The sequence below is a fragment of the Schistocerca americana genome, chromosome 4 (assembly GCF_021461395.2).
Source record: "Schistocerca americana isolate TAMUIC-IGC-003095 chromosome 4, iqSchAmer2.1, whole genome shotgun sequence".
NCBI lineage: Eukaryota > Metazoa > Arthropoda > Insecta > Orthoptera > Acrididae > Schistocerca > Schistocerca americana.
The window spans coordinates 445,297,014-445,324,470 of NC_060122.1; the positions used below are offsets into that span (position 1 = coordinate 445,297,014).

Below are 27,457 nucleotides of genomic sequence, written 5' to 3' on the forward strand. Positions count from 1 at the left end.
TCCCTTGCAGTGTGCTTCTGTGTTCCTAGAGGGCACTGCGACCTTGCTAGTCAGAGTGTGGCAGTCCAAGCAGAAGGCCGTGAGTGAACGATGGGAGTTACCAATACACAAAAGGACGACATGCTCATGGTGCATGGAGAGTGTAGGAAGAATGCAGTTCGTTTTTGTACGGTGTATGCGGCAAGATACCACAATAGACGTCAACCATCTCGGCAGTTATTTATCAGCCTCTTCGGTCACTTACGTGAAAGTGGTAGTGTAACACCTAAACGACGTAACAGAAGGAAACAAGTGACGACAGAAGAGGGAGAAATTACTGTTGATCCGCACGTTAGCTCCTGCGAAATCGCACGAGGAAGTTGCACGAGTATTCTCTATCGACATAGGTTCCATCCCTATCGCATCTCTTTCCATCAAAAGCTGCATGGAAACGACTATGAGAATCGTGTTAACTTCTGTACATTGGCATTAAGACAGGATACTCCAGATGTATCACGTATCTTGTTTAGGGATGAAGCCAGATTTACCATTCATGGCCAGGTAAACCAAAATGGTTAGAAACGAATGTCCTAAAATAATGATGCAGGGGTATGCGGCTGGTTGATCACTTACAGACAACATGCATGAATCAGTCACCCTCCTTACACATTAAAAATTCCTCCATAATATTTTAGGCAGCACATCGCACGTTTGACAGAATGTTAAGTTGTACTGCACTCTCCTCATCTTCAGTTTCAGCTGAAACAGAGGGAAGGGCTGAATGTTAATTAGCCGCTGCCCTCTTGTCGGAATACAAAACACAGGCAGCAAAGACACTGGAGGGTGTTCTCGCCGGAGCAAGAAACCATATGTCGTCAGATTGCACCCTGTATGTATGTATCACATCTCCTCCTAAACCACTGGACCTATTTCAACTAAAATCTGTACACCTATCACTTACTATCTTAAGACAAACAATGCGGGGGTAACAACCACCTGCTTGTGAAAATGGCGGGGATGGGGGCGGATAGGTAGTGTGGATCCTGACGCGCGAATTTGCAAATTTTACTCACTCGTTGTTTGAGAATGAGAGTACTTATTGACGTGCAACAAACTTCGCACATATTTTCAAACCTTTAGTAAACTTTTTTGGTTAACAAGCCTCACAAAATGATTAACGGGAAGACGCTTATCGCTTACTACATTTTTGCTGTTCATGCAGTACAACTGCTGCATAAGGTACGACATTTTGATTTATTACTTCTTTATTACTACCTGCTTTCACGACACATTTTGCAGACAGTATTTACATATACTACTAAATTTGCCTGCATAATTTTACTGTGTACGACACATAGTTCAGGAAATATGAGGTCATAAACACTGAGGTGCATAAAAAAACTGCCGTATCACGCATGGCGTTTTAATTTATTACGTCTTTACTACTAATTTCATTCCCAACACATTTCGCAACAGTATAAAAATATACCGGGTGATCAAAAAGTCAGTATAAATTTGAAAACTGAATAAATAACGGAATAATGTAGACAGAGAGGTACAAATTGACACACATGCTTGGAATGACATGGGGTTTTATTAGAACCAAAAAAATACAAACGTTCAAAAAATGGCCGACAGATGGCGCTTCATCTGATCAGCATAGCAATAATTAGCATAACAAAGTAAGACAAAGCAAAGATGATGTTCTTTACAGGAAACGCTCAATATGTCCATCATCATTCCTCAACAATAGCTGTAGTCGAGGAATAATGTTGTGAACAGCACCGTAAAGCATGTCCGGAGTTATGGTGAGGCATTGGCGTCGGATGTTGTCTTTCAGCATCCCTAGAGATGTCGGTCGATCACGATACACTTGCAACTTCAGGTAACCCCAAAGCCAATAATTGCACGGACTGAGGTCTGGGGACCTGGGAGGCCAAGCATGATGAAAGTGGCGGCTGAGCACACGATTATCACCAAACGACGCGCGCAAGAGATCTTTCACGCGTCTAGCAATACTTACTTTTTCTCCTTGGTTCTAATAAAACCCCATGTCATTCCAAGCATGTGTGTCAATTTTTACCTCTCTATCTACATTATTCTGTGGTTTATTAAGTTTTCAAATTTATGCTGACTTTTTGATCGCCCGGTATATCCGGAAATTTACAGCATTGTACGGCTCATTGTTCAGGAGATATGACGTCCTGGAGATTCAGCTGCAGGGCAAAATTCGCTACAAATACATGTGAAATAAGTGTGAAATATGTAAAAATGTATGTGGTATGTGTGTACTCCGGCAAAGTTGCGGTTAAAAAGCTCCTTCTAAACCCTACATCGATTTCTAGTGAACGTGGTACACATGTTACTATGTGGAAAGAAATGCTGTGGGGACCAGTACCAGCAACCAGCAACCACTACTCTAATGAGTGGGGGTGACAATGCAGAGACAGAAGGGGTAGGAAGATATGGACAGACAGAGAGGGGGAAGGAGGACATGGACACAGATATGAGGGAGAAAGAGATGGACACAGTGAGGTGGAGGAGGAAATAGACAAAGGGAAGAGGAGAAGATAGAGGAGGCAGAGAAACAGACAGACAGATGAAGGAAAGAGGAGGAGAAGGACTTGGGGAGGGGGAGGGAGGAGATGGACAGAGGAGGCTGGAGCAGATGGACAGAGTGGGGTGGTGAAGATATACAGACAGAGGGGGGAGTAGCAGAGTGACAGAGAAAGCGATAGAATGAGATGGACAGAGATTTGGGGTCGGGGGGGGGGGGGGGGGGGTCGGTGGACAGAGAGAGCGGGAGAAGAAGGTGGAAAGAGAGAGCGAGAGAAGGAGATGGACAGAGAGAGCGGGAGAAGGTGGACAGAGACGAGAGGTAAGGAGGAGATGGGCTGATGGAATGGGAATAAATACATATCTGGGCAATGCTGGTTGCTCAGTTCTATTGTAAGAGTGAACAAGCGTTAGAAAGCAGTAAATGAGCACGTTATTCATAGGATACAGAGAGAGAGAGAGAGAGAGAGAGAGAGAGAGAGAGAGAGAGAGTGGACCTGCGTGTAGACGAGCGGCACGCAGACGGTGTCGTATCCGATGAGCGAGCCGAGCCGGCGCCGGATGTCGGAGAGCTCGACCAGCATGGACTGGACGACGTGGTCGCTGGTGACGAGCGCCTCGCGCCGCGCCCGGTTGATGATGTTGGTCGCCCAGATGAGCGGCATCCAGTACTTGGACATGTCCGACTTCTCGTCCATCATCTCGAAGATCTTCTTCTCGCTGTCCATCATCAGGCCTGCAACACACCACAACACACGTTCTCCATCAGTACAACTGTCTTAGCTACAGTTCCACGATTCGTGTGCGTCTGTCTGTGTACGCTTATCACCCTTCCCTTGTAAGTTTTAGCCTGGTTCAAAACTCCAAAACGGACGGCAGAGATTTAATGTAAATCCATACAAATTACATAAATGGATGTGTATGTATGTATGTACGTATATTCCACATCTCCTCTTAAACCACTGGACCGATTTCACCCAAACTTTGTACATATATCACTTACTGTTTGGAAAGAATCGCAATGGGGAAAAGACCCATCCATCTCTCAAAGGGTGGGGGTGAAAAAGCAGTGTAGCCCATATCGCAAGAATACCTATACTTTAGTCATCCACTATTTGAGAATGAGAGCACTTGGAGACTCGCAACTGAATTTACACATAATTTCAAACTTTTAAGAAACTTTTTCTAGCTGACGACCCCCACAAAATGATGAAATGACAAAAAAGTTTATCGCTTTCTACAGTTTCGCTGTTCACGCAGTGAAACTGCCACTTGAAACATGAGATTTTTATTTATTAATTATTTACTACCATTCCTGAAACATTTTGCAGACAGTATTCACATACACCACTGAAGGTATCAGAAATATTACATCACTGCACGACACTAAGTTCAGGAGATATGACGTCAAACACTGAATGCGCGAAAAACTACCGCGTGAGACAAGTCGTTTACATTTATTACTTCGTTGCTATTAGCTCCGTTCGCAACACTTTTCACAAACGGTATCCACATACGCCGCTGAATGTAAATATATAAATATGTAACTGTATGGCACAGAGTCCATGAGCTATGATGTCATGAACACTCAGATGCGTGAGAAACTGCACGACGTTTCGATTTGTTTCTTCTTTACTATTAACTCTCCTCACAACACATTTCACAGATAGTAGGCACATATGCCACTGGATTTACCTCCAAAATTACATCATTTTACAGATCATAGTTCAAGGATTACGACGTCATTAACATTGAGTTCCATGAAAATGAAACTGCATTGCGAAATTCGTTAGACATATAGGTGCAATATGCGTACATATATGTGTGAAATATGCTAATTACATGTGAAATATATTTGACATTTGTGTATGCGAGTAAAGCCATGGGTAAAAAGCTCACTCGAAACCCCAGAAACGATATCAATCAAATTTGGTGCACATATTTGTTACAATCTGGAAAGCAATACTGTAGGTTAAGAACCACCAGCCTCCTATTGCGGTGAGTGTGATAACGTGGCGAGAGAAGGGAGGGTGAGCAGATGAACAGATAGCAAGGAGAAAGCAGGAGACAGGCACAGATACGAGGAGGGGGAAATCGACAGAGAAAGGAGAAAGAGGGGGAGATGGAGAGAGAGAAAGGAGAGGAAGGGGAGATGGAAAGAGAAAAGAGAGTAAGGGGAGATGGAGAGAGAAAAGAGAGGAAGGGGAGATGGAGAGAGAAAAGAGAGGAAGGGGAGATGGAGAGAGAAAAGAGAGGAAGGGGAGATGGAGAGAGAAAAGAGAGGAAGGGGAGCTGGAGAGAGAAAAGAGAGGGCGGGGGGGGGGGGGGGAAATGGACAGACAGGACAGATGGGGGGAGGAGGAGATGGACGGAGGAAGGAGAGAGGGGAGAGACGGACAGAGGAAGGAGAATGGGGGGAGATTGACAGAGACAGGTGTTGGAAGAGACAGGCAGAGAAATGGGGGAGGAGGAGATAAACAGAGTGGAAGGAGAAAACTGATAGAGAAAGGGAAGAAGGGGAGATGATCAGAGAGAGGACATATGAGGAGACGGACAGAGAGAGAGATGTGTAGAGACATAGACAGACGGAGGGAGAAAGAGGACATGGACTAATAGAAGATTAGAATAAAACAACACTATTACTGAGAGATACTCATTAAGCAAATAATACATTCGTCGCTGGACCATATTAAACTTTGAATAGGATAGGATACGCCAATAGAGAAACGAGTTTTCATCGTTCACCTCGTTTTTGGGTAGCAGTGAGAAATCTAGGCAGAGTTTTGTCTCGCAACCTACACTAATAAGCTCCATAGAGTTTGTTGTGGTTTCTCTACCACCGGAAGCAGCAAAAGAGGTTCGAAGCGAAACCTGTGGAACACTCACCAAAGCGTCAATGCTAGGATCAAACATCTCCGAAAGACGACTAGCGCTGAGAAGTCTGTGGGAGGACAAGCAAACTGTAGTTCTGCCAGCCGACAAGGGCAATGCAACGGTCGTAGTGTCACGTGCGGACTACAAAATGATTTTCGATCTTTTCAATGACGCTGCATACATACAGGTAGATGTCGCTCCTACGAATGAAGTCTAGAGGAAGATTGTTTCCTTTGAATCACTTATCGTAATTTTTCGGCTTAGTAACGGCATTGCAGTAGGACGAGACCGCAGAAAATGACGTGCTGACCAAAAGCACTTGAACATGCTAACATTATGACGACGCTCTTCAGAAAAATCATTTACATATCGTTTCAGGGACTGTAAGAGGCTGGGAATATGCAATAGAAGATAGTATTTATGAAAGTAGGGGATGAGTGAAAACATGAAATTCATCGCTAACCGATAAACAAGAGATTACTTATCACTTAGGTGAAAAGAGATCGAAAGAAACGGGAAAACTAGATGAATTACGCGGACAAGTACATAGCCAATATACAAAAACAAGAAAGACTTATTAAGAACACGTATTTATTTGTTGTTATTTATACAAAAAAATATTTCGAACCGTTGATCTACAACCAGAATAATGAGGTCTAACACCATCTGACTTACTAAAATGTCGAAGTGTTTGTCGAAAGGTTAATAAACAAAGAGTCCTTCCGAAGTAAGGAAGATATTGCTGGGTACAATAATCTATCTCATTATCGTATTGAGAGAAGTACCAGCACAAACTGTGGAATGGACTGAAGAAAAAATAAGGAAACATACGCAAGACCTATCATAGTTACTGTATCATTTGATACGCGCTAAATATTAACGGTGAGACAAACTACTTGCCCCTGGACACGTAAATGTATCTGCCTCAAGGCAAAAGAGAAACAGCTGAAGTTGTATCTAGGGAATTACTAAGAAATAACGAGAGAAAAAGAGAACACGACACATAGACGCAGTAAGTCTACGACTACATGATTATATGCGAGACAGTTATGACCCCGACACATACGACAGAGTCAAGAACGTATAAATACATATGAAGAATGGTTTCGCACGTTTCTAGCCAGACATAACAGAATGTGGTACTATAAAGCTGGATAAGCAGCGAGATGGAAGACGAATGGAAGAAGCTGGAATAGGTCCACCACGGAGGCCCACGCACGCGTTTCCTGCCAGTGCCTCTTAATCTACGAGCCTACATGTCGTTGTTCATTTACAAGCTTTTCAATTTATGGTGTACCATCTTTAAAAGTAGACTCCTAAATAACTAAGTGAACACACCCTAATAACCGCAACAGTGACATCAAAATTCACATTTAATGAATTGAATGTTAAAACGATTTATTTTTACGTCTTCCGGCTGTTTTTAAAAATAAGTTTCAGGCATAAAAAGTTGGATAACGTCTATTTATGTGCCAGATTTTCGAAGACTGGAATCTCTCTTGGTCACTGAGATTGATCGTTATTTTGCTGATGTCTGACTGATTTATCCCACACAGATAAAACCAATTTTTGGGTCTTGTAGATAATGTTAAGAACATGAGATACTCAGTTTCCAGCAAGGACGACAGCTTTACGCAACAATTTAAGCGCGTACCGAGGTCGCCATCATAAAAAATAACGTCTGCAGAAAGACATAACACTTGGCTATTAGGGAGAAGGCCAATAAACCCAGTGGTATTGGCAATTAAGTTGGCAATACTTCGGAAGGAGGAAGACTGTCCCAGTCAAATCCATACATATAATAAAAACAGATATTTGTGTGTTTTCCACGTCTCCTGCTAAACCACTGGACCAATTTCAATCAAACTTGGTACACATATCCCTTACTATCACGCAACCATCGGTGGGGTGGTAAGAACCACCTATCTGCCATAGCTCAGGAGATATGACATCTTCAACAATAAGATGCGGTGAAAAAACTGCCGCATCTTAACATAACATTTAAATTTATCACTTATGTGAACCTAACTCTCGTCGCAATAAATTTCGGAGACAGTATCCACACATGCCGATAAATAAACCTACGAAGTTGTATCATCGTATCAAAATAGTTCACGAGATATAACGTTACAAACACAGATTCGTGAAAAACTGCCTCATTACACACGACGTTTAAATTTTACTTTTTTGCTACGAATTCTATTCGCCACACATTTTGCAGACAGCATCTACATGTGCCGCTAAATGAACCTACAAAATTATATCGTTGTCTGATACATACATCAGGAGGTATGACGTCATGCCGGCTGGAGTGGCCGAGCGGTTCTAGGCGCTACAGTCTGGAGCTGCGCGACCGCTACGCTCGCAGGTACGAATCCTGCCTCGGGCATGGATGTGTGTGATGTCCTTAGGTTAGTTAGGTTTAAGCAGTTCTAAGTTCTAGGGGACTGATGACCTCAGACGTTAAGTCCCATAGTGCTCAGAGCCATTTGAACCATGGCGTCACGAGCGCTGAGACGCGTGAAAAAATTCCACATCATACATGAAGTTTTACTACTGTATTCTTTACTACTGAGACACTTCTACAGTTGAGTCAACTTAAGAAAATCTCTGACACCTGTCAGCACCTAATACAGCTTTCAGCTGCGAAGCGCAAACGATTGTAAGCGAAAACAGCAACCGTCTATAGAACTAGAAGAGGCGTTGCCATAGAGTACAAAATCGCGATGTAGACACGCAAAGCAACTGCGCCCAGCGTACATAAACTGTCCGGGATAATCTGACACCGAGTCTACTGCAGGAATACACATGAGGTCTCGTTTCTAATAGAAAATTGGCAAAATGAATGCCGGGTTTGTCAGCTGTTATATCAACAGTCGATCAGGGTTAGAAATGAAGAAGTGCTCACGACATACGCGTGTCAGGGACCTAGCTGTCGTGCACCCAAGGAAATATATCTTGGTCATCGTCACAGTCACCACCACCACCACCACCACCACCACCACCAACAGTATTACAGAAGTTGAACTTGAAATAATGATTTCAAGACTTAGGAATGGACACAAAAGCGCTGCCTACTCTATTGCTAAAGGATTTATATGTAAGTACACAGCAGTCAGAAAGAGTCCTATACAGGAAGACTGAAAGAAATAGGACACAAGACAAGATCCTCTTGAGAATTACCCAAGTGTGATTTCAAATGGCTCTCAGCACTATGGGACATCTGAGGTCATCAATCCCCAAGGCTTAGAACTACTTAAACCTAACTAACCTAAGGACATCACACACATCCATGCCCGAGGCAGGATTCGAACCTGTGACCGTAGCAGCTCCGCGGTTCCGGACTGAAGCGCCTAGAACCGCTCAGCCACAGGGCCGGCCAAGTGTGATTTCCGAAGGGAAATTAAAAATAAACCTACCGTAAAGTGGCCAATTTTTTTTTATCTTTAGAGATTTAAAATATGATTCACTTCGTTATTGCTAAGAAAAGTTTTTGGCATTTAAAATCATCTAGTTCTTTTCGTATTACTATGAAAACAACAAAATATTCAAAACTTTTCGACACACTGTTTCGGACCAATGCGAGTTTTAACTGCGTCCAGTCATAAAAGTTTCCTCACTACCAAACAGGGTTCCAATCATTCTACTCAATAACGTCGTAATCGAAATACGGACATGACTGGCGAGCCTACCAACATTGTAATTGTACTTCATTCTGCGAATAAGGAGAGGGGTTTTAGAACTTAAAGTACAGTCGATGTTGATCGTTATAAACTGCACACAGGACCACCTGGATAAGGGTCATACAGGAAATTCGATGTCATCTTGCTGAAGGAATCATCCTGGCGTTTGTCTAATGTGTTACAGGAAATCAGTGGAAAACCTGAAGGAGATTTGATGGACTACGCCATATCACCCTACTTAACTTTAAGATGACGTTATAAAATGCATCCAGCCGGACAAAGGTCAGATGCACACTGAGAGACGGTTGACCTGTGGCCCCTGTAATTAAAGTGAGGTAAGACACAAAAAAGTGAGTGGTATTTTAGAAGAAACATGTCTAATTTCGGGTTCCTACAGAGACACGTGTAATAAGTGTCAGACTAAGAATACTTTCATTTTCTTTCTGGACAACTAAAAACAATTTTTATGAAATTTAGACAAACAAAATACTCATTTGCTAAAGACAAACGAAGAGTGTTTCTATCAGCGAGAAAGGAAAATGCTCTACTTCAGACTCTGAACTTGTACGAGACTGGCAAACGGGATATGGAAATTTTATTGCCACTCGTCAGTGTATCAGTTCACCGTTATATAACGGGTAATTGCGACACTTATATGCTGTCAGTTGAGAGCTCCAGAAGACTTGTAAAAGAGAAATTGCCTGCCCTATTCTACACGCGAGCAGTAAACGGCGCATAGCCGTAGGATAGGGAGCGATAACAAGCGTTTTATTTCACATGATCTACCACAGCAAAATTACCGACGACAAACGGAACAGCAGCGCGGCTTAAATTAATTTCCACTGTAATTTAATGTAACCCACACAAATTACGTTCCACAACTGATCTCCCTCTATTGTCTTCTGCGTGATAATTAAATAGATTACGATGCGACATAAAATGTAAATTACGAGTTTCTCTTGAAATCGCTCCCAGTTCTTGAGGTAGTGTAGCGGTTGCCACTCAAGAGACGTTTCGGTGACAAACCTAACACTAGTTTTCACCAGCTTCCTTTGCCAAAACAGAAACTCTTGCCAGACGTACTTGTTTAATCCATGAATAGTCTCAGCGACATGGTTATTATTCTCAAATGATGTAGAAAATCAGTCAAAATGAAATTACTGTAAATATCGATCCCTAAAATATTTAACCCTCTATGCTCTCGGCGTACTATTTTACAGTACTGGGTTGAGATCTATTAAGATTCTTCACTCATAATAGAAATGCTTTAGAGATTTCTACAATACTACATAGCATGCTGCGGGCTGCATGGCGAAGAAGAAGAAAATGCTGAAGATTAATTCTTAAAGAATATCTAAGACATTCGTTTAGAATGTACACGAATTGAGAAATAAATAATTCAACTCCAACTGTAAGTAATTTTTATAATTTATGATATAAATAATGTTACAAATAAAGGAGAATTAAACTAAACGAAATAGTTCCAGAGACCTTTTTAAGTCTCAAAGATCTATGATCTGAGACTGCTTACACCACGCTTGTCCGCCCTGGGATCCGCATCAGGTGACAGCAAAAAAGAACAAAGAAGGGCAGCTCGTTTTGTATTATCGCCAAATAGGGAGATAGTGCCACAGACATGATACGTGAATTGGAGTGGCAATCATTAAAACAAAGGCGTGTTTCGTTGCGACGGAATCTTCTTATAAAATTTCAATCACCAGTTTTCTCTTCCGATTGCGAAAACATTCTGTTGGCACCCACCTGCATATGGAGAAATGATCATTACGGTAAAATAAGAGAAGTCAGGGCTCGCACAGAAAAATGTAAGTGTTCGTTTTCCCCGTGCACCGCTCGAGAGTGGAATAGTAGAGATACAGCTTGAAGGTGATTCATTGAAGCCACTGCTAGACACTTTATTGTGAATTACACAGTAATCTCGTATATATGTGTGTGGGGGGGGGGGGGGGGGGGGAGGGGGGAAGGGGGGGAAGGGGGGGGGGGGAGTTAAAGCGACTTCGTCTAGCGAGCAGGAGACCGAAGACCTGGATTCGAATCGCAGCCTTGATTCAAATTTCCATTGGTTGCTTCAATCTGCATCCATGAATTATTCTAGACTAGGAGAAAATTCTTCCTTCGGGCATGCCGGTACTTTATTCTTTTACTGCTTGGTAAAGAGTGTTCTATTTTTTACCGTACCCGGGAGTATGCGTTTATAACAGGTTTCAAGTAAATAAATACCGTCAGAGTGGAAGCCTAACGGTTGTCTGTGCATTCATTGTTCCCACAGGATTTCCTGTGAGCAGGTACGGATCGAAGCGACATTTTTAATGACTAATAAAAGCTGCATGTGTTTAAGAACTTAAGCTGTCAGAAACTTCAGACACAGCTTCTTTGTACTGTGTGAAATCGTCCCTCACAATGAAAATTACAGAAAAAGGGTATTCGCAGATGTTCAGTTCTGGATACTCGTGCATTCATAGGTAATCCCTTAAGGGAGTTTTTCTGAAGAAAGACATTCGCATTATGGCAGTTCTCGCCTCATATTTCTCTACGGTGTGACATTTATCTGACACTAACAGATGGTATACTGAGTCAGTTACTGTAGGGTGGAACGTCGGGAGGAGTTTAACACCCAGTCGGAATCGGAGTCGAGTACGCGGAAAATAACTTGTTCGGACTAGGATGTTGGAAGGACCCCTCTGTGGCCTTCTTGAAGGATGCCTAAATCTGAACAGGCACGCCGGGTTTTCGACTGAGTTCCTCAGAGTACGAATCCAATGTATCAACCTCTGCTACAGGTCACAGGGCGTACTTTTTGCGTAAAAAGCACGGTCCGTTCGATTGCGTTTAAAGTAGGTGATGCAGCAGAGAGAGAGAGAGAGAGAGAGAGAGAGAGAGAGAGAGAGAGAGAGAGAGAGTTGGGGGGGGGGGGGCGGTGCTGTGTCGATTAAGTGCAATGATTTCATATTACTCCACCACAGTTCTGGGGAAAAGCAGAACGAGTCGGAGCTTAGGCGGGATTCCCAACCTCCAGCGAAACCGCAACCTGGTGGAATATGAGTGTATCTCGCTGTCGCAATTCCAAGAATAGTTGTACCAGTCGGGCCGAAGGATGAAGTTCCAAGAACTGGATGTATCTCGGAGACTGGGAATCCCTCCCTATTACGTAACGGACACTTTGATTCTTTTTGCATGAAACAAGTTGTGTATGTTGTTGCAGCAGGATACATTGAAAGCGCCGCAATCGCCAGCATGCCAGTATAATAAAACGTTTCATCTGTGAGCTGATCCGTATCCAGAAGTGAACAGGATGTATGAAGTCTTTACACAGAAGTCAGATATTTGCTTTCATTTTATGTAGTTATGACATGTTTCAAACTTTTTGGACGTTTTCAGGTTCCTTGTTCCCCCCCCCCCCCCACCCCACCCCCCCACCCCACCCTCCGCCGCCTCCTTATGTTTTGGCATATGCCACTAAGTATACTTTACATTGTGCAGTTCTGTGTTCTGTGGTAAAGTAACTTTTTCAGCTACCTTTTTATAGTCACGCATTCAAGTCGATATTGCGTTTGAGCTGTGATTTAGCACTGAAGTTAATTGTTTCTTGTTTCATTAGTAAACATGGTAAACCATAAAGCTACCCTCAACCTGAAAGCTAGTTTGAACACCGCAGTTGTACTGGAAGAGCCTTCCTCCGACCGTTGAACTGATTTACCTAGTTCCACCACGTGAACAACGTGTAGCTGTAAAATTTTGTTTTCTGCTCGGTAAAAATGATGCTGAAACTGTTTTAATGTTGAAAACAGCTTACCAAGATGACGCTATGGGAAAAAAATCACTTGTACGAGTGGTTTGCTCTGTTTAAAAATGGCGACATGTCGATTGATCACAAACCTCTTTCTGAGAGTACATCAACTGCAGGAATCGACGAAAATATTGAAAGAATACGAGAGCTTGTGCTCAAAGCTTTTATTTGGAAGTTTTAAGAAGATTGTGCAACAGTGTTCGTCAGAAATGACCCGATTTGTGGGAGATAGTACGACTGGTTCTTCCACCACGACAACGCAGCTGCACACACACAGCCATCTCTGTTAGACAGCTCTTAGCTAAAAATGAAAAATGGCATGGTTCCGCTGCCCCATGCACCTTGCTCGTCTGACGTGACTCTGTGCGGCTTTTTCTCATCACGCATGAAAAAGGGTATGAAAGGACACCGATTTGACAACACTGAAGAAGTCAAGAAAAATACGAGAGTGGAGCTGTCAGCCATTTTGCATGTTGAAGAATCGAATATGCCACGTGGCCACCCACGAGGATTCGTATCGGGCGGAAGCATAGCTCAGCTGAATCGGCCTACTATGTGCGTAGCCTCGCTGGCCCAAGGACGGCAAGGCGAGACACGCGCTTTTTGCCTACCTGTCCGTACTCCCTTCTGCATGGCAGCGTCTTGTGCAATAACCCGACAAGTACGTTGTCCGGGAATGTGGCGAAAAAGCGCAGATGACTATAGATCTGAAAACACGAAAGATAAATAATCCGTCGTAAATGATACGTTCAGGGTAGGTGAAGAGGTTTTTTTGGAGATCTGCATGAAGGAAGGAAGACTGGGTTTAACGTCCAGTCGATATCGAGGTCATTAGCGACGGAGCACAAGCTCGGAGTGTGTGAAGGATGGGGAAGGGGATCTGATGCACCCTTTCGAAAGAACCACCTCGACATTTGCCTGGAGTGAATTAGGGAAAACACAGAAAACCTGAACCAGGATGTCCAGACACGGGTTTGAACCGTCGACCTCCCGAACGATTGTCGAATGTGCTAACCATGTCGTGGAGGTACTAGATCCAAGACCTTGTACAGAAACTAATTGCTGCTTTCTTCTCTACAAGAATAATCTTGACACTCTATGACAATGAAATACCGAAGTTCGTTTACTTTGCTTCCTTTCACTCTATTACCTCCTGTGATATCATAACTGGAACCATTTGAGTGTACGAAGAATATTCTTAGCACTGAAAAAGAGAAGTCGTGCAAATCTACTGTGTGAGTTTGCGAATGTCATGTTCTACAGGTTTTTCGAAGTTTTAAATTTGCCACCCCTGTACATACACTCCATCAAAAGGTTTTTTTTGTTAGTAATGCTGATTCATACAGAAGAGACTACAACATTCATTCACTGAACACTTGCCGAAAAACCAATTAGCACTGGAATAACACTTCCTTATGCATTGTACAGAAAGGTGTGCACTACGCACAAGATTTCATTTTCAACAGGCTTCCACCAGGTGAATTGAAAGATTGACTGGATAAACCTCAACTCTTCAAATCTAAGTTCAAAAGCTTCTTTGTGAACAGTGCTCCACATCTCTGCAGGAACTGATTACTGCACTTGAAAAATTTCCTTATAATGTGGTGTTTATTAGAATATTCTCAATGTTTTCTCGTTTTATTGCTTATTTAATTTTTTAATATTTTAATCAGCATTTTGTAAACCACGTGCTGACTCTTTCCATCATTAACTAGCTTTGACGCGCGTGACCCCACGGAATCTGATAATTGTGTAAATAATTCTTAATACTAAGCAAGGATATATTGTGCATTACACAGGTAGAAAGTACATTGATCAGTCAGAATGTTCTTTACATATTATGATCTGGGAGGCCGCACATGTTATTGCAGAAACCCATCATTTTGTCGGTGTTACTGAGGAATAATCTTTGGAGATAGTAAATTTTCTCCGATGCCATCGAGGTGTCGCTATTGCTCCTACAAAATACGAAAGAAATTTACTTGCACCTGCGAAAGACGTCATATTCTTTGGAGCCTGAGCACTACACCAGTTAAAAACAGACGTCGAAGGAGGCAGTCATTAGGAAATATGTTCCCTGTCCCTATGCTAAGAGAAGAATGTCCCAGCAACAGACGTGTGTATAATACTCGAATGCGTAAAAGTAGAGCAAAGGGAAGCCAAAACTCACGACTTCGAACAACACTCGCGCTAATTGTGTCTACTACGGGTAGACACGGCTATTTAATGTTAACCTCGAAAATATAAAGTTACGTAATTAATTTTTTTTTTTTTGATTCCATGTACATGTTTGCACTTGTGGTACACATTAAAATGTTCGCGCCACAGAACCGTAACACGCAGCCAGAGAAGTCAAAACCAAATGGTGTGACCGAGCGATGTGGCGCAATGCTTAGCACACTGGACTCGCATTCGGGAGGACGACGGTTCAATCCCGTTGCCAGCCATCCTGCTTTAGGTTTTCCGTGATTTCCCTAAATCGCTCCAGGCAAATGCCGGGATGGTTCCTTTGAAATGGCACGGCCGACTTCCTTCCCCATCCTTCCCTCATCCGATGAGACCGATGACCTCGCTGTTTGGTCTTTTCCCCCAAAACAACCCAACCCAACCAAATGGTGTAGCCTTACTCCATTCCTCTAGCGGCGTGTTACGGTGCTGTGGGGCTGAGATTTCACTGTGTACCAAGAGTGTAGGCATGCTCCTGCTTCTGTGCAGGAGATGAGGTACTGGCGGTAATAATCGGCGCGTCGTGCTTGAGTAGCTCAGTCGGTAGAGCACTTGTCCCAAACAGGCGAAGGTCTCGAGTTCGAGTGTCGGTCCGGCATACAGTTTCAATCTGCCGAGAAGTTAAAAAAAAGTCGTAACTATATTTTTTCGAGGTGATAATTAAAACACAATGATAACCCGTCGTAGTTTGGAAATTAAAGTAGGAAAAAATTATTGTATGGCGCACTTGCATAGCACAAGTATTTCATTTTCATTAGTACCATTTTCCAACTACAGCTATGAAATTTGCAAGTAGCTGTCAAAATTCCTGAGCGAATCAATTTAGCGAGTCGTCGTGAAAATCGTGCGCTGAGTGGCACGGCACTGAGTACAGGCGCAAGCGCGCCGGTGAGACAATAAGGTCTGTGGGTGGCCAGGTGCCGAGTGCTGACCCAGCCAAACCGCTTCGGAGTGGATCCCGGTTGCTAACTGCCGTGTCAACACTGCGCACAGCTGTTGGCCGCTACTTCCCAGCCGGCCGGTCCTTAGCGGGCAGCGGCGAAAGCCCATAACGGCCGCTCGTTTATCACCTCGTCGGATCTTATTACGGAGTTACGCGGCGGCGATTTCTCCCGTAAACTAGTGACTCAGTCGCGAAAGTAAGTGGCCAGCCGTGCGGTGTGATCGCCAGAGAGGTATGCAGCCCGCTCCACCGCCACTGGGCTTCCAGCGGTCAGCTACGGCTTGAACTGACGTTGTAATTCCCTTGGCGACGCTCGAGTGTGCATTTTATTAGAATTTATTCAGGTATTCTGTAGGCCCAGTCTTTTACATCTATAATCGCAAATATTTCGCGAACGGCACTGCTACTGTTATCCTGTTTCCACGATGCAGAAGTGCACGTAAGAGCTCGCAAAGTTTACGTAGGGGAAGCGATTTTTTTTCTTCAATAAGTACTCTTTTTATACTTAAACAAGTGTCTCTTAAAATAATTTGTGTAACTCTTAACATTTTGGGTTAAGCATGACAGTAATCTTTGAGTTACATATGAACACTAAAGCGACTAATGAAAATATTCACCAAACCTGAGATTCGAACCCGGGTCTCCCGCTCACTAGGCAGACGCGCTAACCACTACGCCACCCTGACACAGTGGCTTTGCACAACTGGGCGGACTATCCTAACACACCTCTCTCCTTAATACAAATTCTCATTCACACGTCAGCCCACTTGTGATACTGCATATGATTCCAGAGACCATTGTAAGTATCAAACGTCTATGATGTATATATGCAGACTTGAAAACGTCTCTGGAACCATATATTTCATTTGCTTAAATCACCTACGACTGGGTTCCACGCAGAAACCCCATTTCGTTTGATGCTGACGTGCTATTCCAACACAGTTTGAGAGCCTCTGCAATGGTGTTCGAGTTTAGGTGGAATGTCAAGTGAGCCGAGGCGTGAATGTGATTTTCGATTGAGGACGGAGCGTGTTGGGGTAGTCCGTGCAGCCGTGCGAAGGTACTGTGCCAGGGTGGTGTAGTGGTTTCCGGATCTGCCTACTGAGCAGGAGACACAGCTTTGAATCCTGGCCTTGGTAAAAAATTTCATTCTTCGCTTCGGTCTGCGTATATACGTCACAGGTGTTTGAGACTTGAAAAGGCCTCTGGAATCATATAATTTCATTTAGTGACAGTAATCGTTATAATGACAAATAACATTTAAAACTGCTGTAACCAGTCACATTCATGCTGTCTTTCCACTACGCGTTTCGGTGAGGCAGACAACCTTTGTCAGGAGGATTTTATGTCAGTGCGGGTTGGATGTAGTATGTGTACATCATTTTGCATAACAGATCACAGTGTTTGTTTCAAAAGATTAAAAAAAATATTTCGTACAAACTTAAGAGTCATACGGATGTTCAGTTGTGTAATCAAAATATGAGCTGTGTGTTGTCGACGTGATTTCTAAGCTGTAATCGCGATAACTGGTCTCAAATCAGCATCTCCATCTAGTTGGGATAGTAAACGTATCTGGACTAAGTTAAATGACTATAAACGAAGACGTATACTTGTATCTAAAGAACAGTAAACATAATTGTTTTTACTGCACAGATATCAGTACATATCGATTGAGTTATGTTTAATTTTACAATAGTGGGTTAGTACTGCCCATTGTGGACGCTGGTGGAAAGATGTATTGCAACCCTGAAATGAATAAATAAGCAATAGTATAGGAAATGGATTTCTACTACTTTAGCAGACTAAAATATCTTCTCTGTTTACTTGAAGACAATAGCATCAAATAAAGCCGAAAGCACTAACAAAAATGCACTATCTGATGTAAAGTACCCGGAGACCTATTAATGGACATTAATATGGTGTGCCTTCGCTTTAAGACGGTTTGAACTCTGCCGGGAACACTTTCAAAAGGTGTCTACATGTCTGTGGAGGAATGACAGCCCATTCTTCCTCAAGATGCGACACGAGAGAAGGTAGTGATGTTGGACTTGTCTACGTTCTAATACCCCAGACGTTTTCCATACGGTTCACGTGCGGGCTGTGGGCAGGTCAGTCCCTTTCACGAAAGCTGTTTCCCATAACCCTGAGTCACAGATGCGGCTTTATGGTAGCATGCAATGTCATGGTTACACAAACAATCATCGTCTCCGAAGAGTTACTCTACTGTATGCACAACACAATGCTAAAAGAAATGTACACACCTATCCGCATTAAGGGTTTCATTAAGCGCAATAAGGGTACACCGTCACGAAAAACACCCCATACTGAAACACCACTCCCTCCGTACTTCACTACTGGCAATACACATCATGACAGGTAACGTCCCCCAGGCATTCGCCAAACCGAAACCCTCCCATCGGATTGCCACAAGGTACAGACCGATTCATTACTTCAGATCACGCGTCTCCGCTCATTCATTGTTCATTGGTATCGCTCTTTACACCGCCTCGAGAGTCGCTTAGTACTGACTACAGGAAAAAGTAGCTTACGAGGAGCTGCTCTATCATTATACTCCATTCTTTTCACTCCCTGCGCAGAGTCATTGTGCTAGGTGGACAGCTGTAGTACTCTGGAACTCAGGAGTGATTCATTCCGCTGATTTCATACGACTTATTACAATCAAGCATCGAAATGCTTGACACTTCCTGTCCGTCAGTACATAGTTTTGATGTATCTATGTTTGTTCCTTCCCTGTTCCACTTCACCATCACATCATCACATCATCACATCATGGGCAGCTGTAGAACGGTTGAAAGGTGAAAGACGGATCTGTTACTTAATTTAAGTGCTCATTTTTCCCGCGCGCCGTTCAAGAGTGGAGCGGTAGAGAGATAGCTTGAAGGTGGTTCACTGAACCCTCTGCCAGGCACTTTATTATGAATAGCAGAGTAATCACGTAGTTGTAGAGGTGACACCCAATGACCATTACATGTTGAAAGTCATTAAACTCTCCCGACTGACCCAATCTGCTCTACTGACAGCATAATAATACCTCCCCTCCTTTTCTATTCGCGGGTCCGTCTCTCGCGCTATGTAGTGATCAATTCTGCATTACAAAAGAGCTTTTGTTAATTTTCGTCCACTTTCCGGTAAACTGTTTTGCAGATAACGAGCTTCCCAATCAAAATGAGGTTTTCACATAAATTTATACACAAAAAAATTGATAAATGAAAAAGAAAAACCATGCTAACAACTTTTACTGTTAACATACTTAGAATCTTGGTGCCCTGTACCAAAGGCGTTGATACAGAGGTGCTGAGACATATCTGGACGTACCTACTCTGGCTGATTTTCGCATCGTGGACAGGAGCGCCTGCAGAGTGAATATGCATAAGTCTTTCGTCTCAGAAAATGCGGATCCTTGGCAGCCACGAACTATTTGTTAAGCAGTATTCAGGGCACGTTATTCATTGAATATTACGCTAAGCTGCAAGATGCATCTCCGTTATTTATATAGTTTCAGTTTACATTCAAGTAATGTATGTAGGAGGAGACACTGTTCATTTGATTATTAAAATGACTGACGCTAATGTACGATTTCTGTGGTAAATATATTTAAGTTACTATCTCAAGCTGCTTCTCAAACTAATTTTTTTGTGATACTAAGGTACTTATAGGAGCGGTGGGCTAGTCTCTACACGTCCTAGATAAAGAACTGTGCAGCCATTAACCATTATTCGGCGGCCTCGCAAAGATACCCATCGCGTGCGAAATGCGGTGACGAAAGTACTTTTTTTTTTACCATCGTCTTGAAAAACAGGTGGTAATCACTGGGAGCTAACCGTGACTGTGCTGTAGATGGCCATAGAACTCACATCTGAAACTCGTCAAGAGATGTCAGACTTTCCAGGATGAATCTTTCACTTTGAAGCAGTGAGTGCGCTGTTTGGTAACTTTCTAGAAAATTACAACTGGGTGCCGGACCCGGAAATGAACCCGGAACCTCGCCTTTCACGAACACTGCTCTTACACAGTGAGCAATCCATGACTCGCCCTCACAGATTCACTTCTGTCATAGGGAAGAAGTGCTATTAGAAATGGAACTGTGTGGGCTGGTTGGGTGACGTTTCTGGATAACCCGGTCCGTAAATATTTTCTGTCGGCTCCAAAGACGAATGCGATATCGATAAACGAAGACAAGTTCGTCGCGAGGAGCACAATGAATTAAAGCAGATAAGTAGAACATGGAAGTACACATACAGTGCAGGACTGAAATACAATTAGCCGAATGGCTTGATTAAACGCAGTTCTTGCAATGAACTACAATAGACTCAATCGAGGCTGCCTTCCTGGTCATGCTGCTGCGAAGTCGACGTCTTAACTCGTTCCAGCTGTGTTCCATTGGGTTCAGGTCGGGAGTCTGGGCAGACAGTCTATTTCAGGAATATTATTGTACACAGACTCCTGCCTCGCAGATCTTGCTTCATGACAAGGTGCATTTTCATGGTGATATAAACAATCATCTCCAAACTGTTTCTCTACTCTACGTCTGAGGCTGTAAAATATGATCACATCCATCCGCAATTAGAGTTTTCTTAAGCTAAACAGGAATGTCACAGCATCACCACGGGAAAATCCCCCACCCCGTAACGCAACCCCCTTCGTACTTCACTGTTGGCACTACGCCGGACGGCAGGTAATGACCTCCAGCCATTCGCTAAAGCCAAATCCTTCCGCCGGCAGTCGACAGCGTAAAGCGCCATTCACCACTTTAAATGATTCGTTTCCATTGGTCCACCAGCGTCGTTCATTACACCCCCTCAAACGTCGCGTAACACTAACTACATATAAACTAAGCGCCTTACGAAGTGGTACAGGCATGCGTTTTCAAATACAGAGATATGTAAACAGGCAGAATACGACGCTGCGGTCGGCAACACCTATATAAGACAAGTGTCTGGCGCGTTGTTAGATCTGTTACTGCTGCTACAATGGCAGGTTATCAAGATTTTAGTAAGTTTGAACGTGGTGTTATAATCGGCGCACGAGCCACGAGCAATGTGACACTGCATCTCAGGGGCAGCGATGAAGTGGGGATTTTCCAGTACGACCATTTCATGAGTGTACCGTGAATATCAGGAATCGGGTAAAATATCAAATCTCCGACATCACTGCGACCGGATAAAGATCCTGCAAGAACGGAACCAATGACGACTCAAGAGATTCGTTCAACGTGACAGAAGTGCAACCCTTCCGTAAATTGTTGCAGATTTCAGTGCTGGGCCATCAACAACCGTCAACGTTCGAACCATTCAACAAAATATCATCGATTCTGCCTTGCGGAGCCGAAGGCCCACTCGTGTACCCTTGATGACTGCACGACACAAAGTTTTACGCCTCGGTTGAGCCCGTCAACACCGACTGTTGATGACTGGAGACATATTCCGTGGTCGGACGAGTCTCGTTTCAAATATCGAGCGGATGGACGTGTACGGGTAGGGGAGACAACTTCATGGATCCATGGACCCTGCCTGTCAGCAGAGGACTGTTCAAGCTGGTGGAGGCTCTGGAATGGTGTGGGGTGTGTGCAGTTGGAGTGATATGGGACTCCTGATACGTTTAGGTACGACCGTGACAGGTGACACATACATAAGCATCATGTCTGATCATTTGCATCCATTCATAACCATTGTGCATTCCGACGGACTTGGGCAATTCCAGCAGGACACTGCGACAACGCACAGGCCTGAATTGCTACGGAGTGGCTCCTGGAACACTCTTTTGAATCTAAACACTCCTGCTGGTCACCAATCCCCCCAGACATGAAACTTATTGAACATATCTGAGATGCCTTGCAACATGCTGTTTAGAAGAAATCTCCACCCGCTCGTACTTCTACGGATTTATGGACAGCCCTGCAGGATTCATGGTGCCATTTCCCTCCAGCACTATTTCAGACATTAGTCGAGTCCATGCCACGTCGTGCTGCGGCATTTCTGCGCACTCGCTGGGACCCTACACGATATGATGCAGGTTTACCAGTTTCTTTGGCTCTTCGTGTACATGTGGCTTATGAGGAATAGCTCAACCACTCCACCCCATACTTGTTAACTCCCTACGCACAGTAATTTGTTAGCTGGACTCCTGGTAGCACTTTGGAACTCCATACTGATTCCTTCCGCTGATTTAATTTGACTTTTTACAATCACCTCACCGTTATGCTCGACGGCCCATGTCCGTCAGTACGTGATGTCGGTTTGATCTTTGATTAGCTATAATTTTTCCTTCTCTTATCCGCTTCATAACACATATACAGGCGACTAGGGCAGATTTACAAGGACTAAAATGAGCCTGATTGATTTGTTACCGAAATGAGATCCACCGAGTAGTCCACATTCGAAGTCACCAATTTCTCCTGACCGACCCATAATGCTGTTACCGCTTCTCTACTGATGACAACAACAACAAAAAAATGGTTCAAATGGTTCTAAGCACTGTGGGACTTAATATATGAGGTCATCAGTCCCCTAGACTTAAAACTACTTGAACCTAACTAACCTAAGGACATCACACACAGCCATGCCCGAGGCAGGATTCGAACCTGCGACTGTAGCAGCAACGCGGTTCCGAACTGAGGCGCCTAGAACTACTCGGTCACAGCGGCCGGCACTGACAACACAATACCTCTCCCCCCACCCCCCGCCTCCTTTTATATCGGCATGTCCGCTTCTCGTGACATCTAGTAGTGAATTCCGCAGTGTATAGTGGTGTCCATACACTTTTAATCAGACAGTGTAGCTTTGAGGACATAATATAACTATCAGGAATAGGAGCTTGCTCAATCATTGGCCGAAAGACAGTATGGACATAGAACATCCTTCCATGAATATCTTTCTTGTGTGATTCAACTTCCCAACCTTTACGAATACTACATACATAAGCACTTTCTGGTAATAGATGACGACTGTGAGTTAGTATGCGACTTGAAACGTGAACGTTAGTCACTTTTGAATAAAACATGTCACTGATTATCCAGTGTCTGGTGGGCGGTACTTAGTTATCACAGCAGTCATTGCTTTTCCCGTTCAGCTGGTGAGCGGTGCGTGGGAGAGACAGGTGTTCATAGTCCAACTCCTATGTCCTATTTTGTCGAATTACTCCCTGATGGAACCATATGTTTCAGAGAGCACCAAACAAAATCAGCCTAAAACTGAAAACAAGAAACACCATCCTCCAAAAGCTATGTGGTACAATCTGCGGAGCATCGGCTTGAAACCTACGTTCCTATGCTCTGGTTCTTGTCTTCTCAGACGGTAAATATTGTACCGCAGCTTGGCTAACATGCACAAAAAATAGATGGCCAGCTAAACAGTAGCGTTATAATGATTGCTGGTGTTATAGAATCAACACCTACAGAATGGCTACCAGTACTAAGCCATTTTCCACCACATCAGTATTGTATATAGTAAAAATTTACCAATTCATCAAGATATCGATGACACAGATCATAAACGACTCCATTTAGACGACTAGCAACAAAGAAGATCACTGTGGAAGATGAGTTCATCCTCACCAGAGCACGGAATTAAGCATGAAGTAGACACCCAATTTAATAACAAATGGTTCAAATGGCTCTGAGCACTAAGGGGGTCTTAACTTCTAAGGTCATCAGTCCCCTAGAACTTAGAACTAATTAAACCTAACTAACCTAAGGACATCACACACATCCATGCCCGAGGCAGGATTCGAACCTGCGACCGTAGCGGTCGCGCGGTTCCAGACTGTAGCGCCTAGGACCGCTCGGCCACCCCTGCCGGCAATTTAATAACATCACACTTGCCAACCAAAAATCATCGGGACTCGACTTGTCACGCAAAATAGGGCCATTGCTAAAGATAATTAGAACAAATGGGGAACAGCAATCATTCCCACTTTCTGACTGCGAAGAACTGCACACCATCAGAAACATCACATAGCAATGCCCCACAAAATCGTACGTTGGTAGACCGAAAGACTTCCTGCTGACTACTCCAAAGTCGACAGATTACATAAATGCTCTAGATGTTTGCTTGTAAGGTTTTATATTGTATGCAGGGTGCCCCAGGAGGAATGGTCAATATTCAAGGATATGGGGGGAGGAGGAGGAGGAGGAGGAGGAGGAGGAGGAGGCGGCGGCGGCGATACGTTAGTTCTCATGTCGAAACTAGATGAATGGGGTCAGTCTCAACATACGGGATGATTCCATAGGTTGTGGAAAGATCAGAACAGCTGGTAGTCGGCAGGGCTGCCAGGCCTCAAGCTAGAAAAGCCGGACTCGGTATGATATATAGTCGGACTACCTATTTTAAAGAGAATCAGTTGGGAATTTTCAGTCGTTTACTAATAATCAGTTACGCTCAATTTTTTGCGACATCAACCTTGTTGTTGTTGTTGTTGTTGTGGTCTTCAGTCCTGAGACTGGTTTGATGCAGCTCTCCATGCTACTCTATCCTGTGCAAGCTTTTTCATCTCCCAGTACCTACTGCAACCTACATCCTTCTGAATCTGCTTAGTGTATTCATGTCTTGGTCTCCCTCTACGATTTTTACCCTCCACGCTGCCCTCCAATACTAAATTGGTGATCCCTTGATGCCTCAGAACATGTCCTACCAACCGATCCCTTCTTCTGGTCAAGTTGTGCCACAAACTTCTCTTCTCCCCAATCCTATTCAATACTTCCTCATTAGTTATGTGATCTACCCATATAATCTTCAGCATTCTTCTGTAGCTCCACATTTCGAAAGCTTCTATTCTCTTCTTGTCCAAACTATTTATCGTCCATGTTTCACTTCCATACATGGCTACACTCCATACGAATACTTTCAGAAAAGACTTCCTGACACTTAAATCAATACTGGATGTTAACAAATTTCTCTTCTTCAGAAACGCTTGCCTTGCCATTGCCAGCCTACATTTTATATCCTCTCTACTTCGACCATCATCAGTTATTTTGCTCCCCAAATAGCAAAACTCCTTTACTACTTTAAGTGCCTCATTTCCTAATCTAATTCCCTCAGCATCACCCGACTTAAATAGACTACATTCCATTATCCTTGTTTTGCTTTTGTTAATGTTCATCTTATATCCTCCTTTCAAGACACTGTCCATTCCATTCAACTGCTCTTCCAAGTCCTTTGCTGTCTCTGACAGAATTACAATGTCATCGGCGAACCTCAAAGTTTTTATTTCTTCTCCATGAATTTTAATACCTACTCCGAATTTTTGTTTCCTTTACTGCTTGCTCAATATACAGATTGAACAACATCGGGGAGAGGCTACAACCCTGTCTTACTCCCTTCCCAACCACTGCTTCCCTTTCATGTCCCTCGACTCTTATAACTGCCATCTGGTTTCTGTACAAATTGTAAATAGCCTTTCGCTCCCTGTATTTTACCCCTGCCACCTTTAGAATTTGAAAGAGAGTATTCCAGTCAACATTGTCAAAAGCTTTCTCTAAGTCTACAAATGCTAGGAACGTAGGTTTGCCTTTCCGTAATCTTTCTTCTAAGATAAGTCGTAAGGTCAGTATTGCCCCACGTGTTCCAGTGTTTCTACGGAATCCAAACTGATCTTCCCCGAGGTTGGCTTCTACTATTTTTTCCATTCGTCTGTAAAGAATTCGTGTTAGTATTTTGCAGCTGTGACTTATTAAGCTGATAGTTCGGTAATTTTCACATCTGTCAACACCTGCTTTCTTTGGGATTGGAATTATTATATTCTTCTTGAAGTCTGAGGGTATTTCGCCTGTTTCATACATCTTGCTAACCAGATGGTAGAGTTTTGTCAGGACTGGCTCTCCCACGGCCGTCAGTAGTTCCAATGGAATATTGTCTACTCCGGGGGCCTTGTTTCGACTCAGGTCTTTCAGTGCTCTGTCAAACTCTTCACGCAGTATCATATCTCCCACTTCATCTTCATCTACATCCTCTTCCATTTCCATAATATTGTCCTCAAGTACATCGCCCTTGTATAGACCCTCTATATACTCCTTCCACCTTTCTGCTTTCCCTTCTTTGCTTAGAACTGGGTTTCCATCTGAGCTCTTGATATTCATACAAGTCGTTCTCTTATCTCCAAAGGTCTCTTTAATTTTCCTGTAGGCGGTATCTATCTTACCCCTAGTGAGATAGGTCTCTACATCCTTACATTTGTCCTCTAGCCATCCCTGCTTAGCCATTTTGCACTTCCTGTCGATCTCATTTTTGAGACGTTTGTATTCCTTTTTGCCTGTTTCACTTACTGCATTTTTATATTTTCTTCTTTCATCAATTAAATTCAATATTTCTTCTGTTACCCAAGGATTTCTACTAGCCCTCGTCTTTTTACCTACTTGATCCTCTGCTGCCTTAACTACTTCATCCCTCAAAGCTACCCATTCTTCTTCTACTGTATTTATTTCCCCCATTCCTGTCAATTGCTCCCTTATGCTCTCCCTAAATCTCTGTACAACCTCTGGTTCTTTTAGTTTATCCCTTAAATTAGGTTATTCTAAAGATTTCAATAGATAACCTTGTAATATGACAACTAAAAATCCTTCATTAAACAAAATAAACAATTATCTATTCTTCTGGGGCGGAAAATGAAAAGGTGTTCACTAACTTAGGTCTATTCAATTATATGTATATACAAATAACAATAATCTATCGTTAAATGCTAATATTTATCATTTGAACCTACTTTATCAAGAAAGCTATTTTTCTTGGAAATCATTTTGTGGAACTCGTGATACGATAATTCTCAATTAAACCTCATCATCTTTGTGATAGTGTCTGTAGGCAACTTTGTGTGTTTCTTTGCCCATTGGGCGTTAATGAAAAAAAACAATATTTCGGCGTTCGCATTGTGACCTGGAATTGCAAAGTAATATACGGCCAATTTCAACAATTCCGAATAAAATTCTTGATTATGATGTGATATGAAATAAGCTGACTACTTTTCAATCGGAAAAAGTTTTTTAAAAGTAGAGTCGTCTCTCTCTTCCATGAATTTCGTGAGATTTTATGAATGACCAAATAATTTACTGTTACCCTAATTTATAGTTTTCTACAATAGAATTTGTTAGTGTATCTGTATGTCGTTACGTTATATCTCCTTATTCCGCCTCATACTTACTCCTCGCATTTACGTCATTAGCTCGGAACGGGCCTTAAGTCTGTGTACTCTACTTCACCGCTGAGAAGCTTAACAAAAAAGGAACAGGCCAGACTTATACACTCCTGGAAATTGAAATAAGAACACCGTGAATTCATTGTCCCAGGAAGGGGAAACTTTATTGACACATTCCTGGGGTCAGATACATCACATGATCACACTGACAGAACCACAGGCACATAGACACAGGCAACAGAGCAT

The 27,457-nt window shown here is 43.1% G+C and overlaps 1 protein-coding gene across 1 annotated transcript in view; it reads right to left on the minus strand.

Annotated features, from left to right (window-relative positions):
• The window catches only part of LOC124612973 (bestrophin-4), a 566,407-nt gene that overhangs the window by 127,992 nt on the left and 410,958 nt on the right, over nt 1-27,457 (minus strand). Inside the window, exon 5 of the mRNA XM_047141502.1 lies at nt 3,033-3,271. Within this exon, the coding sequence (XP_046997458.1) occupies nt 3,033-3,271 (239 nt within the window). The remainder of the gene's footprint in view (nt 1-3,032; nt 3,272-27,457) is intronic.